The sequence below is a fragment of the Meles meles genome, chromosome 10, assembly GCF_922984935.1.
Source record: "Meles meles chromosome 10, mMelMel3.1 paternal haplotype, whole genome shotgun sequence".
NCBI classification, from domain to species: domain Eukaryota; kingdom Metazoa; phylum Chordata; class Mammalia; order Carnivora; family Mustelidae; genus Meles; species Meles meles.
In genome coordinates, this window is record NC_060075.1 from 80,318,236 (window position 1) to 80,345,325 (window position 27,090).

The window sequence follows — 27,090 nt, forward strand, 5'->3', positions numbered from 1 at the left end:
CATAGAATATATGGAATCAAACTTCAAATCTTTCAAATAGTCACAAGCACAATTTCTTTATTTTCTATCATAGGACAGACCTAACTTCAAATCTTTCATAATATAGTAATAAGAGATTTTCAAATATATTGTCATGTCTTACTTGTTTGGTGCCTATGTATCTGTTAGATAATTCAAATTAAAAATCAATTTTGCCTCATCATAACCTTTAAAACTGAATTTCATAGCACAAAAGATATCCTTTCCAGTTAATAAATCTGTTTAAATTAATATGTAGTATACTAAACTGTAAGTTGTTTGTATGTGCATGTGCATATATATATATATATATACATACATACATATATATGGGGCGCCTGGGTGGCTCAGTGGATTAAGCCGCTGCCTTTGGCTTGGGTCATGATCTCAGGGTCCTGGGATCGAGCCCCACATCGGGCTCTCTGCTCCACGGGGAGCCTGCTTCCTCCTCTCTCTCTCTGCCTGCCTCTCTGCCTACTTGTGATCTCTCTCTCTGTCAAATAAATAAATTTAAAAAAATCTTTAAAAAAAAGTTTATATATACATATATATATACACGTATATATAAAATAGTTTTATGTACATATATTTATATACAACCTATATGGATAAATATATACACACACACCATTCTTTAGAGCTGCATAATTATAAAAGAAGCACTGAATTTGTAAAATGAGGCTTGTAAAGAATTTACCATAAGAAATGGTAATAACTACTTTGAAGGAATGTGTATGTTTTTATTAGATGTTGTGGTAATTTGAAATAATAATAAAACTTTATGTGATTTAGATATGTATCATTTTAGTCAAGTACCTGAAGGTTATACTTTTACATGTCTATCTTCAAAACCACAATTGCGTTAAAATCGGTAATTTTTTAACTTTTTCTGTTTTATATATGAAACATATTTGCAGTATGGTCATTGTTAAAATATTAATAGTTGACAAGCTTTTGTAGATTTGTACCTACAAAGTTAAAAATACCCTTGTTGAATTGACTATCAGTAAGGATTTGATTTATTTTTAAAAATGGCAAAATTTGTACCAGTTATACTAATGGTAATATATGTAATACAGACCTGCAAGTGGAATCCCAAACTGAGCTAAACTAAGTTCTTAAGATTTCTGTTCCTATTTAAGGAGAAGTGTTTAACACTGCTCTGAAAACATGCTGCAAAGTAGTGCTTGAGATGAGTGTTTACATATAATTTTTCAGTAAATGGCATTTTTTCCCAGATAGCTCTAAATTGACTTATCATTCAGTCTTAGGAGAATTACTACTTTGATGCTGATTTTACTCTTAGAATAAGCTCAAAAAAAGTTAAGCAAATAACTTCAAAACTTCAAAACCCCCTTTCCATTGTTTCAAATTCTGAAAAAAATAGTAGCATGAAAGAACATTCACAGCAACAACAAAGACTTCTCACTAACCAAGGGATGATTATGTCTAATTTATTTTTGAATTCTCAAAATAGTATTTCACATTATAGTGATTTTCATTTTGTTGGACACTAGGTTGAGAAAAATAAATAGGATCATGCATTTCATACCATTTTTTAAAATATGCCAAATTTTATAGTCAAAGAATATTAAAATATTCTGTTGTCTTTAAAATGTAAAATATGTCTTTATAATCAATCAACGTACAATACAGGGTACCATTTATGCTGTATTATGGTATTTGTGAAGAAAATTGAACTGCAAATGAAATCTTGCCTTAAGTAACTTAGAATTCTACCTAGAGACATAAATCTAAGTTAACAAACATTTTCAACAAATACTTTTTGTACTCATTTTGTGATGATACCAACATTGGTGTGGCGTTTACTGCTCCCAAAGCTACCTGGGCATTTGGGAAAGAAATCATATGTAACATAAAGCAATGGACAGTTACAAAGTTACGTAGAAAGTACCACAAAAACCCCAATTTTGGAATATCCAGTTTTGCCTAAGAGTATTTAAGCTTGTTCCAAAGGAGTTAAGAATAACATCATTTCCAAAAATGGGAGTAACACTGTAACACACAAAGGAGTAATGCAAAAACAGAGGAATTCCAGCGATAGTAAAAGAATGTAATAATGGAGTAGGCTTTCAGAGAACAGAAGTTGATGGGAATGAAGTGTTTGGGAAGTGTTTCAAGAGGATAGTAATAACAGCATAACAATAAAACAGTAATAAACTATTTTTTAGTTATTTCTGAAAACTTTTCTGTATTGAATTCTGAATTGTTGAGTAGGAAGTTAATATGATAAAAGCAGGTTTTATAGAATTTTAAATTGCTGGTGGAGTATGTGATAAAGTGAGATAGAGCATCAAAGAAGTCCTGTAGAAAGCAAAGCAGAATCTGGGGTAGATATAATCACAGCCGTATTTGAATGGTGAATGTAGAAGAAAAGAAGTATAAGAGCTTCTTTGGTAGAAGGATAAAGAAAGATTTGATAATTGATAGATAATAAAGAACAAATGAAACTGATAAGCCAAGGGTATGTTCTGGGATTTGAATATATATGAGAAATAATGAGGATTTCAGTGTTAAGATTTGGAGCATAATTAGGAGAATTAACTTGATTATAGGATCCTAGTCTTAAGAAAAGTTGCAGTGCTTGGTTTGCACTGTGTGGAGGTTATAGTTTAGAAGAGACATCCACAGGGGGCACCTGGGTGGCTCAGAGGGTTAAAGCCTCTGCCTTCGGTTCAGGTCATGATCCCAGGGTCCTGGGATCGAGCCCTGCATCGGGCTCTCTCCTTGGTGGGGAGCCTGCTTCCTCCTCTCTCTCTCTGCCTGCCTCTCTGCCTACTTGTGATCTCTCTCCGTCGAATAAATAGATAAAATCTTTAAAAAAAAAAAAAGAAAAGAAAAAAACAGACATCCACACAGCATGTCACTTAGGCAAGTACTGAGCGGAAAGAGAAAAGAAGTGTAAACAAGGAAGTCATGACTATGAAGTCCTGAGTAATAGTTAAGGAGAAATAAAATGCAAGAAAGCCCAAGACTTGGCCTTAGCAAAAACACTTTTGGTGAAGCAGGGGAGAAGTGATGAAGAAACAGGAAATGGAGATAGGGTTGGAACATACACCGTGTGTTCAAAGCAGAAAATCATCCCTTAAAATAGGTACTCAGAATTTCCATGTTCAATGAAAATACCAAGGATCGACAGAAATGACCAAAAAACAAAACAAAACAAAACAAAAAAAAAAACCTTGGGAAAACCCCAGGGGAGTTAGAACAAGAAAGTTGTTGGTGTTTACTAATATGGCCCTTCAAGTGAAAGAATGGGAATGAAATTTAGGGGAAAAAAAAGTGATAATGTGGAAGGAATAATTGAGGAAAAGGGGTAAGTGTAAAATGAGTTATATGTGAAATTTGGCTGTGAAAAGAATACAATTCAAGGGAGTCTAGGTCAGCAAGAAAAGCAAATTGGGCAACTGGCTAAATTTATCTTTGTCTTTAAAATATATTTCCCAGCTAATCCTAAGAAAAAACCCAGGACTTATCTTTGTTTCTCAGGTCTATCATTTGCTCCCCAGACCCCTGGTTATCATTTTGAACATGTGAAGAAACAAGTTAAGACAACTTGTGGTAGAGCAAGATTAGAAATAATGGTTCCTTGTTCCCAGAGTGTTTTCTCAGCATACAAACCACATCTTTTTTGGCTGTGGATTTTTAAAATCATAATGTTTCATGTAGCAACAACCTGAACAGTTAAACCTATTATCTTCTGTTATACTACCTTGGCCATGCATATAATTATTGCAAATTCCAGTTCTGTTAATTATTAGTTGTACCCCTTGGAGCACAAGCAGTGTCCTTAACTTTCAAGTGAATAAAATAATCTCTACTGCATAGCACATTTATGAGGAATATAAATATAATATGAAAATAACAATAAATGTAATAGCAGAGTTTTTGTGTTATTGTCACATATGAGAAAACAGCCTTAGGGAAGTGAAAGTCAGAGAGACACAACTACAAAGCAGCAGAGCCTGGACTCAAAGCCAGGTGTTCTAATTCCACAGACTGTGGCAGTGCCCAGCACAGGACCTAGCATCTTCCTGTGAGGCTGCCATGATTTAATCCTGATACCAGAGAGAGAACTGGTGAAAGGAAGAGTGGTAGTAGTGCCCCAGCACCAGCAGCAGGCTTTACACCATTGATACACCATTGATGTTCACCCTCTGGTTCTGTGACGGAATCCCACAGGTCACCTACAGAGAATTTATAATAGCAACAGGGATAGGAAAACAGAAAAAACAACATTGCTCCATTCTCTTCCCTGATCCTGCGTGGCACCTGTCTTTGGAAATTGAAGCAAGTACACTATGCCAAACAATGGCAAAAAAGAAACAAAAATTACGTAGAAGGCAGGCAGTCTAGGTTAACCATACATTTGAGGTTCCATTGTCTTTCTCTGTTCCAAAACACTAGACGCGTCAAAGTTTCCAACTAACAACCAGCCACATCTTCCTGATCACGCATTCATATGCATCTTTTCCATTTTACCTCCTTTGTTTTCAGAAGTTCAAGGGGGATACAGAAATATTAAAGGAGAGCAATGATTTCATTTATTTTTCAAAAGGTAAAAAGATACAAAAAATTAATAATACAACAGGGTGCTTGAGATAACCTTAATTTTATCATGTAAATGGTTCAACACGTCTTCCATGTTTTGTCAGTTTGTCCTCTGTTAAATATTACTTTTATATGCAAAAAGATTTCAGAATTACACAACATCCAGTTCTGTGGTTCATAACTTTTGCACATGATTCAAGATATTCCTCAACTTCGTTCCTATCATATTTTCTCCTTTCTTGATTTTGCGGCCGTTTTTAATTTCCATCTGTATTTACTCACTGTCCTCATCCCAGCCCACCAGTTACTTTTTCCCCCCAGAACAGTGTCTGAGATTTTATGGTCAGGTTCAAAGCTCTGTGTAATATGATATCCTCCTACATATATGTTCTCATTTCCTACAACACCCCCTCTCATCCTCCCTTTGCTCCTCCTAAACTTCAAATACAGTCCATTGATGCAGTTAGCCAAAAAATATCTCATTCCAAATGTAGCATCCTCCCTTACTAATACAGGCATATCCTTATCCTTTATTCTTAATATCCCTTGAGAATCCTACATTGTCAGGCATCACATTACATAGGCATTTTCAGGCTTCAGCATACTGTAACTTTACTTTTCCTAATGGCATTATCCTTGACAATGTATAATGACTGTGAATAACAGCTTACAAGTCAGTTTTCAGAACATCGGACAGTATATATCTATAAAGACAGAAATAATTCACTTATATGTTAAGTGATGAATCACTAAATTCTACACTTGAAACTAATAGTACACTGTATGTTAACTACCGAATTTAAATAAAAACTACAAAAAAATAAATAATTCACTGGCTATTGAGAACAGATCCTTACTTATTGTGCTCATGTTCAGAAATTTTGTCTTACACATTAGGATATTTGAGGGAAGTGGATGTTGTGCCTTTTTATTAATCTACTGGAGAGCTGCCTGATTTTTTAATTTTGCCTTATGTGTGCTGCATTGACTTTAGCAAAATTTGAGTGTCTTCAAGTAGAGGGAGCTAGATTTCTAATACATACTGTATCTGGTGCAAGAACTTAAATAACAGGAGACTAAGCTTGAATTCCTTTTTTTTTTTTTTTTTTCCTTTTAAGACCACAACATTAAGTAACTTCCGAAAGAAAGTGTTTTGCCTATTTGGGGACAACTTTTTGTAATACCACATAGAGCAACAACATTTATATTGCTAACCATTTAGTAAATGAATTTTGCCCCCCATCCTTATTATTTCAAATAAGTTATGAGACTGTCTAAACAGAACGGGTATAGGGGTTTATTTTATGATTTATGGGAAATTGGAATGATCACAGCATGTCATAAGCAGTTTTGCCTACCTTTTTATACATTTATTTTCGATTCTAAATCCACCTATGCAGAGAGCTGATTGATCTTCTTGTTTTCAAATGTTTTTGAATGAAAATTTATAAAGCAACATGTACAGAATTACAATTCATTAGTTAGACCTGATTTCCCTGCTATGTTATTTCATTATCCTAATTTTAAAATTGCTTTCACATAAAGTGTATGTATCATTTTAGCTGATAACTACTTAGTCACTTATTCAAAAAATGAACAGTAATTTTGACGACAATTTGGAAAAAACAGCCACAAAGTCATTTTTCTGTTTTTTACAGTCAATTTTTTTACAGCATTATTATGAAAATAATTAACACTTAGTGATTTGAAAGAGTTAAAAAAATAAGAGAACTGTAACAAAACCATAAGTAATTTTACAAAATTAAACCAGACTCAAAAATCAAGCTAATGAACATGCAACAGCTGAAATTTCATTGACATGGTTGGTGCTTCTGAGCCTGCCACACACCCACCACTTGTATGATCACTGATGCCCAGCCAAGCAGAAACCTGGACTTGAAGCAGGTCAACAAAACTAAACATAATTATAATGGCACTTGAGATGTAACTTGTATTGTATAAAGAATAATGCCTTTATAGAATTAGCTGTGGATTTAGGAATACATGTTGTAATAGTAATTCACAAAGGTTATCATGGAAAGAGGCAGGATTATTTGCTGGAGTTTCTAAGAGATACTGAATAATTACTTATTCTCTCTGAACTTTAGCGATTTTGTTAATTTCGATGGACTATGTCAAATAGTAATATTAATAAATCTAAACTACCTAAAAGCCCTAGTTATCCTTTATTTGAGTCAGTCATTATTTTGGTTTTATTTACATTTATTATATGCAATTTTTAAAAATTAGTCATATTTTTAAAGATATATGGTCTCAAATTATTATTTAGTTCATTGTATTTGTATTTAACTGTTAACCAATATTAGTAAATATATATTACAAATTCTCATAAGTTGCTCATAATTTAATGCCCTTTAATATAAATTTAAAGATAGAAAATATTATTTATCAGAAATTAGTTTATCTAATTATCTAAAATAATTTAATCAGTTTTCAATCAAATTTGGACCTCCTTTGCATTTTGACAATCTATGTTTTTTAAAAATATTTTTTGTATTTCTATGAAGTGAAGTATCCAGCTGTTCAATTCTAGTATCAGATTTTGAGGATAAAAACTATTTTTTATTATAACTTTGATGGCACAGTAATGAATAGCTCTAGCAATTGGCATTATATGTTATTTAAATGATCCTGTAAAATTTGGACATTTGACTATGTACTATTGTAGTTACTCCTCTGAGAGCATGATACCTGCAATGTTTTAGTAATGTCACAAACTCAAAATTCAGTTTTTCTATCCATGTGCAGATTTTAGGCTCAAATTTTTTGTGAGTTAGAAGTAATAATGGATTCATACAGGTATTCCTTGAGCTCAAAACTAATTGTATTATAAGCTTTGCCTAGATTTTCTATGTTCAAGATGCTTTTAGATTTTCTTAGTCATCCTTTGTAAAGGACCTCAGGATGAAATTTTTACAAGGTAATGTAATAGTACCTTTTCTTTTGAAATTAAGGAATAGCATTTTTATGCAAGATCATAAAAAAGATATATTTCTTTTGCAAATACAATTGCTTTATTTAGTGTTATAGGAATCGTCAGTGATCATAGTAATATTCAAAATTACCTAAATTCCTCAGTATTTACTACTCCACAGTATACTCACTGCCTTTTTCATTATCCTTCCCATTCTTTTATCATTTTGAGCTCTCCACTTCCCACTTCCTGCTGCTTATCCATGTTTTCTAGCTTTGTAGCTAAAATGAAGCTCAAATAAATAATTCACCATTTGAAAATGAATGAACCATATATAATATAGTCTGCTCTTTCAAAAGTGTTAACTTGCCTGTGAATGTGCTAGCACACAACAGTGGCATGACTGATGAAGCCTATGACAACATACTGGTAAAGGGAGCAGAATTAAGGCAAAACTACAAAGCAAACGAAAAAGCTACCCCAAAGGTAGAATTTTTTTTTTTTTTTAAGTAATTTTCTTCTGGGCACCTGGGTGGCTGAGTCAGGGAATTGTCTGCCTTCAGCACAGGTCATGCTTCTGGGGTCCTGGGACTGAGTCCCACATCTGACTCCCTGTTCTACAGGGAGCCTCCATCTTCCTCTGCCTCTCTCTCTCTCTCTCTTTCTCTGTCTGTCATGAATAAAAAAATAAAATCTTTTAAAAAAAGGTATTTTTATTTTGCCACCATGAGGCAAGTCATCTTCAATTTTGTTCACCATTGCATTAGAGAGAAACAAATTTAAAAAAGGCAGAAGGCAGAAAAAAATAGGGACACTTTAGTCAGTATTATAATTTTTAAAAAGTCTTAACATACATTATAGTCTGTGGGTATCTATATCTTAAAATACGTGTAAACCCACTATCATACTTAAGATTTTAAAATATATTAAGTTGTACACATGTTTATATATAGCATATATATGAGGTCAAATATATATATAATACATATGTATGTATATGTACATATATGCATGTATATTTACAATTATAATGCATGTATAAACATAACCAGTAGTCCAAGATAACTTTTTTATATTTGCATGTTTTATTTCAGTTTCTCCATTAGCATACATTTTATTTAGGGGCTTTCTGATTGTAATTATGTGTATTACCCATCAACTTTGATCAAACATAGACTTGGGTAGATAGTGACAGTTTTATTTTTTAATTTACCAGTGCCTAGACAGAACACAGTTTTGCTAAATTTTTCTTTTCTTTTATTCTAACATCTGTCCATTGTCCAAGTTGAGCTATTCTTCAAAGTATGCCACAAATATGTCATGTGCATTCTTTATTCAACTTATTTAAATTATCTCTTTATTTTGAATTTGCATAACAAAATATGTAGGAATGTATGTCATAACTTAAGGTAATTAATTTTTACTACTCTCAGTTGTTATGTGTTAATATTCTCCCCACCCCTAAAACTTTAAGTTTTTTTTTTGTTTTGTTTTGTTTTGTTTTGTTTTTGTTTTGTTTTTTTAAAAACTTTAAGTTTTTAATGATAAGGAGTAAAGTACATTTTTTAAAAAAAATAAATGACCATGAATAAGTGGAGCAAGATATTAATTGAGCTTTCAAGTGCTCTTAAAATTATTTATAATAAAGATTCATTGTTTTTTGTAATTGAAAATGTCATTTAGAATGATATAAATTTCCAGTCCATGTGAATGGTACTTTTAGATGTAGAGTTTAATTGTCAACATCAAACACTGTATTTAATAAACCAAATAAAAATCCTTGATTTATTCCAGATTATATAATTATAATTGTTTATTTGATAACAAAGAAATCTGGCTTAGGCAGAAACTACTTCTACCAGTTAGATTCATTTCTAAATGATTCAGATTTTTAGTGTAATAGATTAGAAATAATGACCCCGAAGTCAGCTCAACATATGATACAGAATGTCTCTATGGTCATTAATTTGAAAGCAAAAGAAGTCACCAATGTCTGGGTACTTCTGTGAGGACTGCTGTGCCTGTATTTTTCAGTAGTTAACTATACAATCTTAAAGCTCAACTCTTAAGGATTCTGGATAATTAATTTAGGTGTAAATATTTGGAACAGTCCATTTTTTAAATAAGAGACATTGTGAAGAGCAGTATGTATATAGATCAACTTAGTTATATAAAAAGAATAAGCAAAAAACTATGGAAATTTATGATGCTCTGACAGAGTTTCAGATCACTTTGAAGCCCCCATTAACTTCTATGTTTAACCATGATTAATTGCTAAATCTTGGAGTACTTCCATCATGAAATATGTGAGCATGACCACATTCCTTTTGAGGACTTTGTCATATGAAGTAAATCTGAAAAATGGGAACTAGTAGATATAAATGCATTGTATTTTTGGTGACTCACTTAAGTTATAATACTTTATACGGGTTGCAAACTCAAGTACCTATGGTGACTATACAGGTGACATAAAAAGATGAAGAAGGAAACACAAAACTGTAGGGAACAGTGGAAATGGATTGTCTCATGAGAAGTCCTAAGTCTCACAAAAAGGCATTCAAATTCAAGATTTCAAAACCTTGTGCCAGCAAATAAAGCATGTTTCCTGGCCTCATTTGGACCATGTGCTGTGTTTTTGGAGATTTGCTTAGATAATAAGATAAAGAGACCCCATTTTTAAAAAATATATGAGCTACATGATTATTGCATAAAATACTAAGAGAAAAACAATATAAATAGAAAAAAATAAGTAAATAACATAAGCTAGAGATTTAATATTATAATGAATTTCCTTCAGTTTTTTTTCATGCATCTTACATAATTATTGCATTATTGTTTCAACAATGTTTTCATAGGTATTAATTTTAGGTATTATAACATAATTGGTAGACACATCTATTATAATGCTATATTGTAGTCAGTTATGTAGTTATGACATAATTTACCACTCCTTTTGCATTGGTATTTACCTTTTTTTTCAGTATTCTAAATTACATGATGAACTTAACCTTGTTTTAATTTTTTCCTTTTCTTTCTTTGCATTTGTATATTTTCCAAAATTAAAATAATCAAAGTGTGGACATTTTTGAGGCTCTTTCTAATTCCCATATTACTCTCTAAAATTTATATTCTCATGATGAATTCATAGTAAGTATTCTCTCCTACAAAATCTCTGCCAAAATAATAAATATTTCCTAATTGCTAAAAGAAAACATATGATTATAACAATACTTAATGACGAAGTTTCACTTAAACATACCTTGGTAGAAATAAAATGTTACTTCTGTTGGCCTCATTATTTCCCAGATAGTATCTTTGAAACAGTCCTGAAATGTAAAGAATCTATATGAGTAGATGTCAATACTTCTTACAGTACATATGTTTCTTTCTGTTGACATATTTACATTTAAGTTGATAAAAATTCCCAGTGGTATCTAATCACGGATGTGACAAACACATTTATGAAAGGACCTGTTAAAAAGTAATAGCTATACTTTCACGATTTAGGATAAACAAATTCTGGTGCTTTAGGAAACGATAAGATAGCAAATAAAAAAGTAACTATGCTTTGAACATAGAAGACTTAAAATGCACATGGAAAGAGAGATCAATTTAATTCTTCCACTGTTTTATTGTTGGGGGTGGGGGCAATGATTTGCTCTTTGGTTGAACTTACTTTATCAGGTCTCACTGGGGTAAAGCACTGTGGAGTGAATTGTTCATGTTCTGGAATTTCTCATTCTAGCCAACATAGAATTTTTCCTTTCATTGTTACATACCTTGGGAGTTAACAGGCATTTGTAGCTGAATAATTATACTATGACAGGTATGTGTTATCTGCATAAACTCAAATTAAGCTCCTATTAAAAACATAATCTGCATGAAGTATGAACACATATGCTTTCTGTTTTCCTTGGTTTATATCATTAATTTTAATGATGACAGAAAGCAGATGAATTATGTCACTGTTTGTTTGAGGAACCCGGATAAATTCAGGTTCCTTAAATTTAGAGGGCAAATCCTATTTAATCCAGCTGTAAGGGCTGTATATTGTTACGAAGATAAAGTGATACTAATTTTTCGCAAACTTGGGAACAAAGCAATTTCATATTTTTTTTTGCAAATAAGGTTAGAAATACGTTAATTCCTTCTACTTGTCTTTACTATATTAATAGTATAATGCAAGGACTGTATTAAATATAATTTTATCTGTCATGATCAATTCAGTTTAGATTAACTGAAGGTCTAACATGTGAACTACAGGGAATGCAGAGTTAAGAGATATTATGACAACATTTTATTTATGATTCATGAAGTAACATGGTTGTGCAAATCAAATACCAAAAAATTAGGTTTTTATAAGTTCTCCAGCTATACTTGATTTTAGAAGTTGGCTACCTGGCTCAATATATACTAGTAATATGACCTTAGGTGAGGCACTTTTTCTCTTTTTTACTCCATCTACAAAACTAGGATATTTCAACTCTGTATTTCACAACTCTGTAATCTCAAGGGATATTTTGAGGGTGAAAAATAATACCTGCAAAGGACTTAGAAGATTGTGCTTGGCTAATAGTGGCTTAACAGATATTAGCTACTGTTATCATGGAAAATGAGTTATCCGCTGCTATCATACCAAAGATGTGTCATTCATAATAAATTTATGTTAATTAAAATTATAATTAACTAGATTTCTGTATGTTTTAAATATGCTTCTCTATGTTAAAACACAATATATTTCATTTAATCCTTGAGGCAAATCTGTAGATTATTTCCATTTATAGGAATATTGGTACGAGATCAGTAATTGGCACAAGTCATAACATCCAGATTTCATAATCCATAAACAATATTTTATCACATCTACCTTAAAATACAAATGACAGGAATTTTCTGGATTACAGTAAAGCCATATGATCTCTGGAGAACTATTTCAGAGGTAAGATTTCTCCTGTACAAAAGTAGTGCTTGAACAGACTATAGATATTGAAATCAGTGGGGCCAGGAGCCAACCATCCCTATTTAGGTTTAACCTGTAGATAAACTTAATGTTCTCTACCCTGATGTTGTTATCTTTCTTTCTGTTTTGGAACCTAAGAATTTCTCAGGAACAGAAATTATAGTCAATAAAAAAGCCTTCTTATCTAGAGAGTGATCATATCATGAATATTAAACTGGACAATATTTTATATAATGGACATATTATTATTTAATGGAATTTTTTTTTGTTATAACAATTATACAGTTGATTTTGTAGCTTTACTTGCTGAGGAAAATGCCCTTTCCAGGTATATATATCAAAAAAGTAGTGGTAGTTATTGAATAAGTATAATAATAATTACTATTGACTAAATATTTTAGCATCAAATGACTACATTTTAGATTCAAAAACAAATATTATAGTTCTTATACATCTAAAACTACTCAAAACAAGGGGCAACTGGGTGGCTCAATCACTTTAAGTCTGACTCTTGATTTTGGTTTAGGTCCTGATCTCTGGGGTGGGAAATCGAGCCCCATATCGGGCTCTGCACTGGACATGGAGCCTGCTTAAGATTCTTTTCTTCTCCCTCTCTTTTTGCCCCTCCCCCTCACCGCATACACATGTTCTTTCTCAAAAAAAATAAAAAAACTACTCTAAACAATTAATATCAAAAGAAGGCATAACAATGTGTTTTAATTCTGAATTACTTTCACTGAGGTTTTCTGTTTGCTTGTTTGCTTTTGCTTTATATTCCAATTAATAGTCATTTATTTTCAGTGATGTTTTATTTTATTGCAGAGAAAGATACAATTCTAATGTATAATATGGCTGAAGTCATAGTTAAATCTAAGGCAGAACTAATATATTATAATCATAGCAACCAATTGTATTTGCTTTATTCATATAACATTCAGTAACAGAGACCAGGGTTACATTTCTTTTATATCTTCTTCAATGTACATTGCTAAATAACTCTTTTTGACAGACTAGCTTTTATGAAGTTTATTGTTTGTTATTGGTCTTATATTCTTTTGAAGAGCCAAGGACTTTTAATAGTTCTCAACTTTGAAATCACTATGGAAAATAAGAAAGTTCAAACAGGCCAGGAAACTAAGTTTGAAGGATTAGAATAGCAAAAGAATTGGGACTAAAGTTCAGAAGCCGAATTTATAAAAATAAATGAATTCCAAGTAACAGTATATACAGAATGAAAAGGAAAGTGGTTTTTAAAAATCTGGATATCCCTGCATTATGCTCATGGAGAGGGGACAAAGAGCCAGAAGCAAATGTCCAAGTTCAGAGTGGTAGGATAATAAAATCACACCATGTTCAAAATAGAAAGGTCTTTATAAAATAACTGATTTGGAAACTCTTAATGTGACTACCACATAAAGTCAATAATCCCTAAAGACTGCTTGTAAAACAGGTATATGCTTAGCTTCAGTTTTCTTGAGGAAAGAATCCATAGCTTTGCTGGAAAATGAAAGTTCAAAAAGAAGTTCAAAAATGTGAGCTACAAAGAACCTTGACCAAATAACTTGACCAAGACACAACATTACAGCATACAAAAATATTCTAAACTGCTAAAATGTGTAAAAACACCTAATTCTCCCCTCCCCAACTATGGCAGTGGTTCTCTTTCTGCCACCAGGCAGGGATGTTTCTCAATCATCCTGCACATCACTCCGGATTCATCATAATATTGCCCCTCCTTGATGCTATTGTTCTCCAGCTAAAATTATCACTGTGTCACTGACACCTTCTGAATACACATTAAAGTGCTTATTTTGGCACAGAAAACTTTCGCCACTTTGATTCCAAATATATTTTTTAGCCTTATCTTTTAACGTTTGCATATATCCTTCATTGTCCAAGTTCAACTTTGTTATTTATCAGATATGAATTTATTTTTGAGTGGATTTTATTTGTGCTGTTTCCCCTGGATAGAATAATCTGTCTCCCTTCCTCCTCTGCCCTCGATGAGCTCCTCTGACCCTCTGCACCCACAACCAATGCACACATATACATGCACACGTATGCTCACAGATATCCTCATCTCTCACCAAAACACATCTTTCAAGTGTAAAATCAAAGCCTTTTTTCCTATGCTGAAACAGAGAATTAACCCCATTTTGAACTCCCGTGGCTTCCAGTTTCTACATTTTAGGGTACCTCTAACATACTATGTGTGGTAAACCCATTTTTTAAAATATAGTGGTTAAAAACATCAATTTGGAAAGAGTTCTGCTATCAAATTCTTATTGTGCCACTAATCAGCTTTATGTAAATGTCTGTTTCTCATCTGTAAAGCTGGTATAATAATAGAAGCATTTGAAGATTAAAGTGAAATAATTTACTTGAAGTAATAAGACACATTGATAGTGTATGCTCATTGTTATTGAAATAACCACCAAATAGCTTTATAATCATGTAATATTGTATGTATATAATGTGCTACTGTTACATATTTTGTTATTTCTTGTACCTTCACATTTCAAATATATTTCTTAATCACAGATCACTATGTATTTATCATATTAATTTTTATATTAGTGCTTCATAAAACTTTCTAAAATATAAAAATGAAATGCCAGTAGGAAATTTATGTATTTTATAAGTAGAAAATTACATTTGGCAAATCCAAACAGCTCCTCTAGTTTGCTTATATCCAGGAGATACTTGGTGTAAGTTCTGTTGAGTACAAAATGGTGAAGTGGAACAGTTACACTGGAGTGATAGGATACACAGGAGAGAGTTTCATTGGTCAGAAAGATTCTTGAGGTTCTACAAAGGAACATTCTGGTAATTTTACCCTCAATGAAGATGTCTTTAATTAGAGGGTAATATTTATTAATAAGTCCCAATGAAAATTATTAAAGAGGAACGGGGTGTGAAAACAAAAAGACTGTATGGTTATACTCTTTTTGACTAGGTTTTATTTTTTATCATTTATGTAAGAGTAATCCCATATTTGAAATGTGTAGCAAGTATCAATAATAATAACACAATAATACGGAAAAGTTAAAGGGTGTGATATTTCCTAAAACAAACTTTAAAACTCGCTTTAATATTTGAACTGTATAGTCTGCCTCTAACACACAATTGTGTTCATCTGGATTGTATCCTTAAATCATTAGCCCCTAGAGTCTGGGGCTTATGTCCTTTCTTTTCCCGTTATATAGTTTTTCTATAAAGCCTCTTTGACTCAGTCACACACTCATTTATTCACTCGTTCTTTCATTGAGCTTTAACTCAATTCTATTTTAATATTTTAAAAAAAATACATAGCAAATAAGATTTTTTCCCTCAACTCAAAATAATTTAATAGGGGAAAAAAGAACATATGCATCACGGAATATCAAAGTTGAAGGTAACAGATGACACTAAGAGGGTATGAATAGATTGCTCTGCAAATTCCAGGGAGAAATTATTTTTTTCTGCTGAGGAAAATCAATGACCATTTAATGGATTGCATTCATGACCTAAACTTTAAATAATGAGTAAAATGTGTACATTAGAGAAAAGTGATTCAAATGGAAGAAGAATGACATACAGGACTATTTGGGACATGTATTTATTCATCTGTACTGCCATTAAAAGGTATTTAGTAGTATAACCCTGGTTAATAAAAATAAGCGTTTTTTTGGTATAATTCCGTACTTGTAGATTTAATGGCTTTTTTTTTCTTTTTTCTTTCTTTCTTTTTTTTTTTTTTTACTATAACTGTGGTGTGATGACAAGTCTTCTTTTCTTGGAGGCCTTCCTGATTTTCCAATTTTATTCTTTACTGTTCAGAGACTGGGATTTAGGATCTAGAGCTGCGTTGTCCAGTAGAGCTTCTGTGACAGTGGAAATGTCTGTACCTATGCAGGCCTGTATTCACAAGCCTCATGTGACACTTGAAATGTAGCTAGTGTAACTGAGGCATGGAATCTTTAGTTTTAATTAATTAAATAGCTGCGTGTGGCTCATGGCTATAATATTACACAACATAGATCTAGTCACCTTTTTAGGAAAAAGTAAATTCCAGATGAATTTGATCCACAAAAGTAGTCTCCTTTGGGCAAAATAGAGTATGCCACAGTATTTCCTGTGAGATCCTATTACATCCCATCTTTGCTGAAGCCAGTATAGTCATTGCCTTGTAGTATTGCTAATTGGGATATGCACAAAGGAAGCTAATAAATTATATCTGAAGCAATCTCTTCAGACTTCTGCTAGTAAGAGACTTTTTAATTTACTCCTAAAGGAAAGGAAGTTCAGCCTGGGGTTGAGGGATGAGGAAAGGTGAGGAGAGAAGAAAGGGGTTTCAAACAGAGATGAGAAAAAAACAGTGTGACCAGGGAATACTTGATAATTCAATATAACTGGCAAATAAGGTGTGTCTCGTGAAGGAAGAGAGGAGAAAGAGCAATTTGAAAAAAATAGAATAATACACATTTTTAAATACTGTCCATGTATTGGTTTGACTTAATTTTATTTGGTTTCCCAGCCAAAATGGTCATTCTATTATATATATGTAGGATTTTCTCTTTTTTTTCTTTCTTTTTACAAACATCATTTATGTTTTAATCATTAAATAACACAACTGAAATTACAACTTTGTTACCTAAATTTATTACTTGGGGAAGATTGAGATTTAGGAAATTTATTGCCATGATGTCACCAATGGTTTATAATTTATAAGACTTTGGATTAGACATTAGCACAGTTATTATTTCCTCTAATGCCTTACCTCACCACAGTCTAATAACATTCAGGAAATCCAAAAGACAAAGGGGAAAGAGTGGTCTTGAAAGCTAAAAATAGTTGCTGAAAACTGATGCAATCATGTAATAAAATATGGCCCAATAACTTATATGATATGCTCATAGTATCTGCTAAAGCAATTAGAATCCATGCAGCTAGATTTTTGTTCACAGATTTCTAAAAATGAATATTACTTCAACCCAACTAAGACATAGAAAGCTATGAAGTTTAATTGTGTACATTGGTCTTAGGATTTCTGGTCTTATTACTTGCACATGTGATGTATTTAACACTAAAACAGAAAATTATTGAGTAACAATCAGATTTCAAAAGGCCTCTAAACCAGCCAGAAGGTTGTCTATGTGATATGTTACATATGACAGCATAGGATGTTATTATTTGGTTATATTAACACACTTGTTTTGTTCTGTTTTGGTTTTTTCACAATGGGGTAATATTTTTACACATCTAATAGGTCTTGCTCACAAGATAACAAGAACAACAATGTAGGTGTTTCTTTATATCAATCACATTGAATTTATCAGATATATTAAAAGGATAGTCTCTTTTAGTTGAGAAATTTTACACAGACTATAGTGATATTTTTCAGGAAAGCTTTTGAACTAGACTATGATCTGGCTATAGGTAAGAAAAATTTTCAATGCATTTTGGGAGTCCATGTGATTTAGAAATATTTTAAACACCTATCCTAATTTCCACTGATGAAAATACACGCAGACATTTCTACTGTGGCACAAGAGATGCAGATCAATATGGGAAAGAATGATTTTACTGTAGCAACTATTAACAATTCAAAAATGAAATTAATGGGGTTTTTTTTTAGAAATTACTAATTTGAGTTTCAGAAGGATTTAGGAATTCCCTGAGGCCCAGAATTAATAAGGCAGAGCCAGGGATAATAGTTCTGTCTGATATCAACACCTTTGTACCCCATTACAGTATGTAATGGGTATAAATTTTACACTGTAAACATTCATATATAAGAAATGTCTTTTAAGTCCCTATTCAGGAATCAATTTATGTTTATTTCAGTCTCTCTTATTAGTAGGCTGAAAAGGAAATTCAATGCTTTACTCTTTAGTAGAGTTATATAAGAATATAGAATTACCCAGAAATTGGGGTAAGAGTTACATTTAAAGGGAAAAGCAGAAACAAAAAGGCCAGCTTTGAACACATTATCTGACACCATGACAAAGGGTAGTTTTTCATCTTCTCTTGAACCATAACTGCCATGCTTAACCTCTCTGCTCTGAAGTTTAATCCTTGACTTTGTAAATCAAATATTAAACATGAGGTTGGGAGAACTTCTTATCTACCTTGACATTGTCTTATTAACTTGGACACAAGTTCCCAGACATCAAGTGTCTCATATTTGGTGGGTAACTCCTCTATCTTTTGTCAGTTTTGGAAAATGTCTTATAAGGACAAGAAATTTGTAATAATACTGAAAACAATATTTTCAACTACATCATCACTTCTCTCTGCTTATTATGAGAAATAATCACCTATGCAAATTCTAATAAGTTTCTGTGTTTTTTAGCAATAGAGTCTGTATCTTTTACTGAGCAATTTCTTTTGGATTATTACCTAATTTTTATCAAAATATATCTAAATAATACTTGAGATTCTTCTGTACTTTTTGTTGGCATATGTCACATTTCATATTATCATTTTAATATTCAAGTACCTATGGTAAATTTGTATTTGTTAACAAGTTTATAATTTGGTTACTTACATAACTGTCTTAAAGTAATATTTCTTTCAGATTATGCTAGGAAAGTTTACAACAATGATAACAATATGTGTCAAATTTTCATATTCTTTTGTTATAGTGGTTATGTGAACAGAATTAGAGTAAAAATAGTGTTCATCTTTTATTGTGCAGCTTTAAAAATGCTTTATTTTAGTTCTTTAATCCTTACAATAAACATGGGAGGTTAAATACCCTATTGGCATTGACTTTTAGAGACCTAAGGCTCAGGGAGATTAATTGGTGACCAAAGAACCAGAGCTAATCCTTGGCCCAAACGGGCCTGACTTCTGACTCACTGCCCTTCCCACTACAACTTAGCACAGTTCTGAGAAACCTCATAAATTTCTGTGCTCTGTAAATTTCAGAACTCAGCTGAAGGACCATCATTGCCCTGGGACAGCTAATTAACAATACAGAACCATTGCGAGCAAAGGATAAAATCAGTAATTCTCACTCACAGTAATAAAGATGGAGAATGCTTTTGGTTTGCTTCCTTTTGCACTCTTCTTCCCTAACTCAAATGAATTTTGACTCATAATTTGAACCTCTGCCATTATCTCCATCAGAATTACTAAATGTTAAATAAAAGTGATCCTTATTGACCATAAAATGAACACCCTTTATTATTCTAAGGAGGTGGAAAATACTTTATGTGAATAGTAGAGAAATTGCCAAAAAAGCTATTTTATTTCAGTCTGTGGACAAGTTAATGTGCTACTGGAAAAAGCATATATATTCTGACCTAATTAATTCACAGAGAACTTGGTTCTAAAAAGAGTGCTTAGAAATGACCCCTTCCCCCAATTTACTCCGCTCTCACATAGACATTGCTTTTCAGTAGCTAGATGCATTCTGAAAACAGGGTCTCTGTCATGAGTTAGCTGTTTTCTTCTTAAGGCTTCTGTTGCAGAGCTTTCTGGAATACTTTATACCTTGGTACTTGTGTGTATTTCTGTAGTCAGGTAGTCAGGTGTTCACTCCTGTTTCTGGGTACTTGAGCCTCAGCTGAGCAGATTTTCCCCTGATAAAAATGTGTCGCCTCTGTGCTGTTGTTCTGATGACACTACCTCCAGGCCTACCTCTCCCCTAACATCCAGTTTGATATTTCACATTTACAGAAATTAAGAAAGATAGTTTTCAGGTATTTCCCACCATCTAATTTGAGTAATTTGAAAATGCTTGAGAAGCATATCAACAGGAAAATTGTAGGAATGATAGAGCGGGGAGGTGACTGCTGTGGCTATTTAGCATTTCCTTCTGGAAGGTCCATAGGGAAAAGTAAAATATTGTATTTTGTTCTAGATCTAATATAGCGGATTGCTATTTTTTCCTCTTTGTGGAGGGAGAAAGAGCATCATTTAAATATAAAATTCTCTCCTTTCAAGAGCCATTTGGGTTGTGCTTGGCATACCTATGTGATAAGATGATCACTCTATTCTTATTATGACATGTCTTATTCCTTGGAGTTCATTTATACATTATTACTTATAACATGCTAAATGTTACTAAAAATCACCAAGCTAAGAAGATTTTGGCAGTAATAGTTTGTTTTAATTTACTTAGGTAATTTTGCCATCTCTAAAGTTTACCAAATAATATCCCTGGATGATGGACATGAGTATTCAACCTCTCTCTGATTAACAGGTATGTTAACATACTTCCTCTTATAAATATATTCAGCCCTTTGTTTTCTTTTCTACAGGATAACATTTTTAAGCTGGAGGACTCACATTTTGAAAATGGCCGTGGGAAGAGTCCATATGACCCTAAACTGCTGACGGCATCTCTTTTAATAGGTGCGTAGTCAACATTCAGTTAAACAGTGAATTTTCTGTAGATAATAACCAGATTGCTGTTCCTTTTTATATATCAAGATTTTCCATTATTAATCACAAACTATCTTAGGAGGATGTCAGTTGAGGTATTTTCAAATATTTTGAAAATGAAGAAAAAACACTAAATGCTGTTTTGATTTTTACACTCTCTAGTCTGTGATTCTTTTTAATCAAAGTGGTTTAATAAGTGTCTTTAAAATTGCCTGCTTAATCAGTATACATCCCCACTAGAACTTTAAAATTTATATTCTGAGAGAAAATGGTTTTGGTTTTCATTTTATGAAAGAGGTGTTTCCAGGGGGAATTTTGACAAGTCGGAAGGCAAGAATGATACTCAGTCTATCTTATTTAGTGTCATTACAAGATTTGTCACACTCTCAACGTTTGGACAACTTAATCAGCACAATCAGTTTTAATGGTCGTACAATTGGCAGAGACCCCGTTGTGTTACTTGAGTTATGAAGGGCCTCTGTATTCATCTTTTTAACTTTAACTTTAGGGTGTTTTTTTTTTTTTTTAATGTAACAAAACACTTAATATATTTCCTCTACACATTGTTCTAACATCTTCTTTTCTGATTGTCTTCTTTGTTTCCTTCAACAATGTAGCTGGGGAGGGAATGCTTAGTCATAGTTCTTAATGTTGGAATAGGAAGATAGAAGCAAGCAGAAGAAGGAGAAAACTTTATTCTGTATTGAAAGATAAAGAATTTTTCCACATACTTTTAATCACCTTTAGACTATGTTAAATAAACACATAAAAAGTGATACATCATTAAACAATTATTCATTTTTTCTTTTCTTTTAACTTTTGGCCATACCAACAACGAAAAACACAAAAGATTCTGAGTCATTAGCCTATTCCAGAATGTATTTTTCCGTATGATCATGTAGAGATTATATAACTTTTATTTCCTTTTCTTTTTTTTCCTCTTTTCTAGAAAATGTAGGAAATAACTATTTGATAATAAAAATAGTGAAACATGGAGCATAAAATTTCTAATTGACTTTTGCATAAGAAGTCTAGATTTTTAATTTATTTTTAATTTTTATTTTTTATAAACATATAATGTATTTTCATCCCCAGGGTACAGATCTGTGAATTCCAGGTTTACACACTTCACAGCACTCACCATAGCACATACCCTCCCCAATGTCCATAACCCCCCTTCCCCTCTCCCAACCACACCTCCCCCCAGCAACCCCCAGTTTGTTTTGTGAGATTAAGAGTCACGTATGGCTTGTCTCCCTCCCAATCCCATCTTGTTTCATTTGTTCTTCTCCTATCCCCCTAACCCCCCATGTTGCATCTCCACGTCCTCATATCAGGGAGATCATATGATAGTTGTCTTTCTCCGATTGACTTATTTCACTAAGCATGATACCCTCTAGTTCCATCCACGTCGTCGCAAATGGCAAGATTTCATTTCTTTTGATGGCTGCATAGTATTCCATTGTGTATATATACCACATCTTCTTTATCCATTCATCTGTTGATGGACATCTAGGTTCTTTCCATAGTTTGGCTATTGTAGACATTGCTGCTATAAACATTCGGGTGCACGTGCCCCTTCGGATCACTACGTTTGTATCTTTAGGGTAAATACCCAGTAGTGCAATTGCTGGGTCATAGGGTAGCTCTATTTTCAACATTTTGAGGAACCTCCATGCTGTTTTCCAGAGTGGTTGCACCAGCTTGCATTCCCACCAACAGTGTAGGAGGATTCCCCTTTCTCCGCATCCTTGCCAGCATCTGTCATTTCCTGACTTGTTAATTTTAGCCATTCTGACTGGTGTGAGGTGATATCTCACTGTGGTTTTGATTTGTATTTCCCTGATGCCGAGTGATGTGGAGCACTTTTTCATGTGTCTGTTGGCCATCTGGATGTCTTCTTTGCAGAAATGTCTGTTCATGTCCCCTGCCCATTTCTTGATTGGATTGTTTGTTCTTTGGGTGTTGAGTTTGCTAAGTTCCTTATAGATTCTGGACACTAGCCCTTTATCTGATATGTCGTTTGCAAATATCTTCTCCCATTCTGTCAGTTGTCTTTTGGTTTTGTTAACTGTTTCCTTTACTGTGCAAAAGCTTTTGATCTTGATGAAATCCCAATAGTTCATTTTTTCCCTTGCTTCCCTTGCCTTTGCCGATGTTCCTAAGAAGATGTTGCTGTGGCTGAGGTCGAAGAGGTTGCTGCCTGTGTTCTCCTCAAGGATTTTGATGGATTCCTTTCTCACACTGAGGTCCTTTATCCATTTTGAGTCTATTTTCGTGTGTGGTGTAAGGAAGTGGTCCAATTTCATTTTTCTGCATGTGGCTGTCCCATTTTCCCAGCACCATTTATTGAAGAGGCTGTCTTTTTTCCATTGGACATGCTTTCCTGCTTTGTCGAAGATTAGTTGACCATAGAGTTGAGGGTCTATTTCTGGGCTCTCTATTCTGTTCCATTGATCTATGTGTCTGTTTTTGTGCCAGTACCATGCTGTCTTGATAATGACAGCTTTGTAATAGAGCTTGAAGTCCGGAATTGTGATGCCACCAACTTTGGCTTTCTTTTTCAATATTCCTTTGGCTATTCGAGGTCTTTTCTGGTTCCATATAAATTTTAGGATTATTTGTTCCATTTCTTTGAAAAAAAAAATGGATGGTATTTTGATAGGGATTGCATTAAATGTGTAGATTGCGTTAGGTAGCATGGACATTTTCACAATATTTATTCTTCCAATCCAGGAGCATGGAACATTTTTCCATTTCTTTGTGTCTTCCTCAATTTCTTTCATGAGAACTTTATAGTTTTTTGCGTATAGATTCTTAGCCTCTTTGGTTAGGTTTATTCCTAGGTATCTTATAGTTTTGGGTGCAATTGTACATGGGATTGATTCCTTAATTTCTCTTTCTTCTGTCTTGTTGGTGTACAGAAATGCAGAAATGCAGAAATGTCTGTTCATGTCCCCTGTGCATTGATTTTATATCCTGACACTTTACTGAATTCCTGGACAAGTTCTAGCAGTTTTGGAGTGGAGTCTTTTGGGTTTTCCACATATAGTATCATATCATCTGCGAAGAGTGATAGTTTGACTTCTTCTTTGCCGATGTGGATTCCTTTAATTTCCTTTTGTTGTCTGATTGCTGAGGCTAGGACTTCTAGTACTATGTTGAATAGCAGTGGTAATAATGGACATCTCTGCCGTGTTCCTGACCTTAACGGAAAAGCTTTCAGTTTTTCTCCATTGAGAATGATATTTGCGGTGGATTTTTCATAGATGGCTTTGATAATATTGAGGTATGTGCCCTCTATCCCTACACTTTGAAGAGTTTTGATCAGGAAGGGATGCTGTACTTTGTCAAATGCTTTTTCAACATCTATTGAGAGTATCATATGGTTCTTGTTCTTTCTTTTATTAATGTGTTTTATCACATTGGTTGATTTGCGGATGTTGAACTAACCTTGCAGCCCTGGAATAAATCCCACTTGGTCGTGGTGAATAATCCTTTTAATATACTGTTGAATCCCATTGGCTAGTATTTTGGTGAGAATTTTTGCATCTGTGTTCATCAAGGATATTGGTCTGTAGTTCTCTTTTTTGGTGGGATCCTTGTCTGGTTTGGGGATCAAGGTGATGCTGGCCTCATAAAATGAGTTTGGAAGTTTTCCTTCCATTTCTATTTTTTTGGAACAGTTTCAGGAGAATAGGAATTAATTCTTCTTTAAATGTTTGGTAGAATTCCCCTGGGAAGCCGTCAGGTCCTGGGCTTTTGTTTGTTTGGAGATTTTTGATGACTGTTTCAATCTCCTTATTGGTTATGGGCCTGTTCAGGCTTTCTGTTTCTTCCTGGTTCAGTTGTGGTAGTTTATATATCTCTAGGAATGCATCCATTTCTTCCAGATTGTCAAATTTGTTGGCGTAGAGTTTCTCATAGTATGTTCTTTTAATTGTCTGTATTTCAATCTAGATTTTTTAAAAAATGAAAAAAGGTTATTATTTGATGGTGGCTTAAGTTCAGTTTTGCCAGTCTTTTGTTTTTAAAAATAACTTTTTTTCTACTTAACAAAATAAACTCTAGTCATACTGACTACAGCATTAAGTATGAAGATACATTTTCCCAGTATTCTCTAGTGTTTACTTTACCACTGTTTCACTGATCTCTTTTCTATTAAGAATAAGAACATTACAACATGAATTATCTCCTCTGTTGCTTTTCAGATGTAGACAATTTCAGTCCATTTGATCCATTTATGGAGCTTTTTAACAAAAGTTTAAGACCTGAAGGAATGCAGCAAATGCAGCGCACTTATAATTTACCTATTCACAGATGGCCTAGTGATTACATGTGGATGACTTCCTTAAGTGCACACACAGAAATGTGAAAGTTGTCTTAAACAAAGGGGAGGAGTTCTACCTTGCTCAAACTTGCAGCCTATACTTACTTAAATTGCATACTGGATAAAAAAAAAAATAGATATTCCTCAAAAAGCAGTATGCTAAATTGTGCCTAAAGCAGCTTTAATTTGTGGTATGTTTCTCAGTGGGGATTTGCTTGATTATTTATTTTAATATTCCATTGAGAAAGGATGATGACAAGTAAGTATTACATAGTTCATATGGTATGCAACCACACAAAGGCCACAAAGAATATGAAACTCCATAGGTTGGGTTTTATATTAGAACTTCTTTGAAAAAGTTGTGTAAGTTTGTGAAAAGGGAAAGAGAATAAGGAAAGTTTCATGAGTCAAGAAATGGATGTGTGGCTTAAAAAAAAAAAAAAAGGCAGCTTTTAAATGCAAGTCTAGACTTCACCTATCCAATCTGTAAAATAATCGAGTAACTTTTAGAGGTGTTTGGTGCTTCTTGACAAGGAAAATTATTCAAGCCAACATAAGTTAATTTCCGAATCAGCTAGATAGCAAGATACAAAAAAATGAACACGTCATACGAGACCTTATAAAATCCCTCAAAATATCTGCAACATCATTTTAATTCAAGAACTGAGTTTGTTACCTGCTTTCTTTGTAACTATGCTATAAATTCTTATTCTCATAGTGCATTTAATTCCCTTTGTTGAGTTTTTCTTGTCATTTTCTCTTATGCTGTTTTAAAAAGCATTTGATAGAGTTTTTTTGGTGGTTGTTGTTTGTTTGTTTGTTTATTTGTTTTTAACATAAGTACTTTCTTTTATTTTTTTTTCCATTTTATTTATTTTTCAGCGTAACAGTATTCATTCTTTTTGCACAACACCCAGTGCTCCATGCAAAACATGCCCTCCCCATTACCCACCACCTGTTCCCCCAACCTCCCACCCCTGACCCTTCAAAACCCTCAGGTTGTTTTTCAGAGTCCATAGTCTCTTATGGTTCGCCTCCCCTCCCCAATGTCCATAGCCCGCTCCCCCTCTCCCAATCCCACCTCCCCCCAGCAACCCCCAGTTTGTTTTGTGAGATTAAGAGTCATTTATGGTTTGTCTCCCTCCCAATCCCATCTTGTTTCATTTATTCTTCTCCTATCCCCCTACCCCCCCATGTTGCTTCTCCATGTCCTCATATCAGGGAGATCATATGATAGTTGTCTTTCTCCGATTGACTTATTTCACTAAGCATGATACGCTCTAGTTCCATCCACGTCGTCGCAAATGGCAAGATTTCATTTCTTTTGATGGCTGCATAGTATTCCATTGTGTATATATACCACATCTTCTTGATCCATTCATCTGTTGATGGACATCTAGGTTCTTTCCATAGTCTGGCTATTGTAGACATTGCTGCTATAAACATTCGGGTACACGTGCCCCTTCGGATCACTATGTTTGTATCTTTAGGGTAAATACCCAGTAGTGCAATTGCTGGGTCATAGGGTAGTTCTATTTTCAACATTTTGAGGAACCTCCATGCTGTTTTCCAGAGTGGTTGCACCAGCTTGCATTCCCACCAACAGTGGAGGAGGGTTCCCCTTTCTCCACATCCTCGCCAGCATCTGTCATTTCCTGACTTGTTAATTTTAGCCATTCTGACTGGTGTGAGGTGATATCTCATTGTGGTTTTGATTTGTATTTCCCTGATGCCGAGTGACGTGGAGCACTTTTTCATGTGTCTGTTGGCCATCTGGATGTCTTCTTTGCAGAAATGTCTGTTCATGTCCCCTGCCCATTTCTTGATTGGATTGTTTGTTCTTTGGGTGTTGAGTTTGCTAAGTTCCTTATAGATTTTGGATACTAGCCCTTTATCTGATAT

At 33.5% G+C, this 27,090-nt stretch overlaps 1 protein-coding gene across 3 annotated transcripts in view; it reads left to right on the forward strand.

The window, feature by feature from the left end:
* Positions 1-27,090, forward strand: part of SEMA3A (semaphorin 3A) — a 331,236-nt gene that overhangs the window by 214,759 nt on the left and 89,387 nt on the right. For all 3 annotated transcript variants that reach the window (XM_046021446.1, XM_046021445.1, XM_046021447.1), the window contains one exon: positions 20,735-20,828. In XM_046021446.1, coding sequence (XP_045877402.1) covers positions 20,735-20,828 — 94 coding nt within the window. The remainder of the gene's footprint in view (positions 1-20,734; positions 20,829-27,090) is intronic.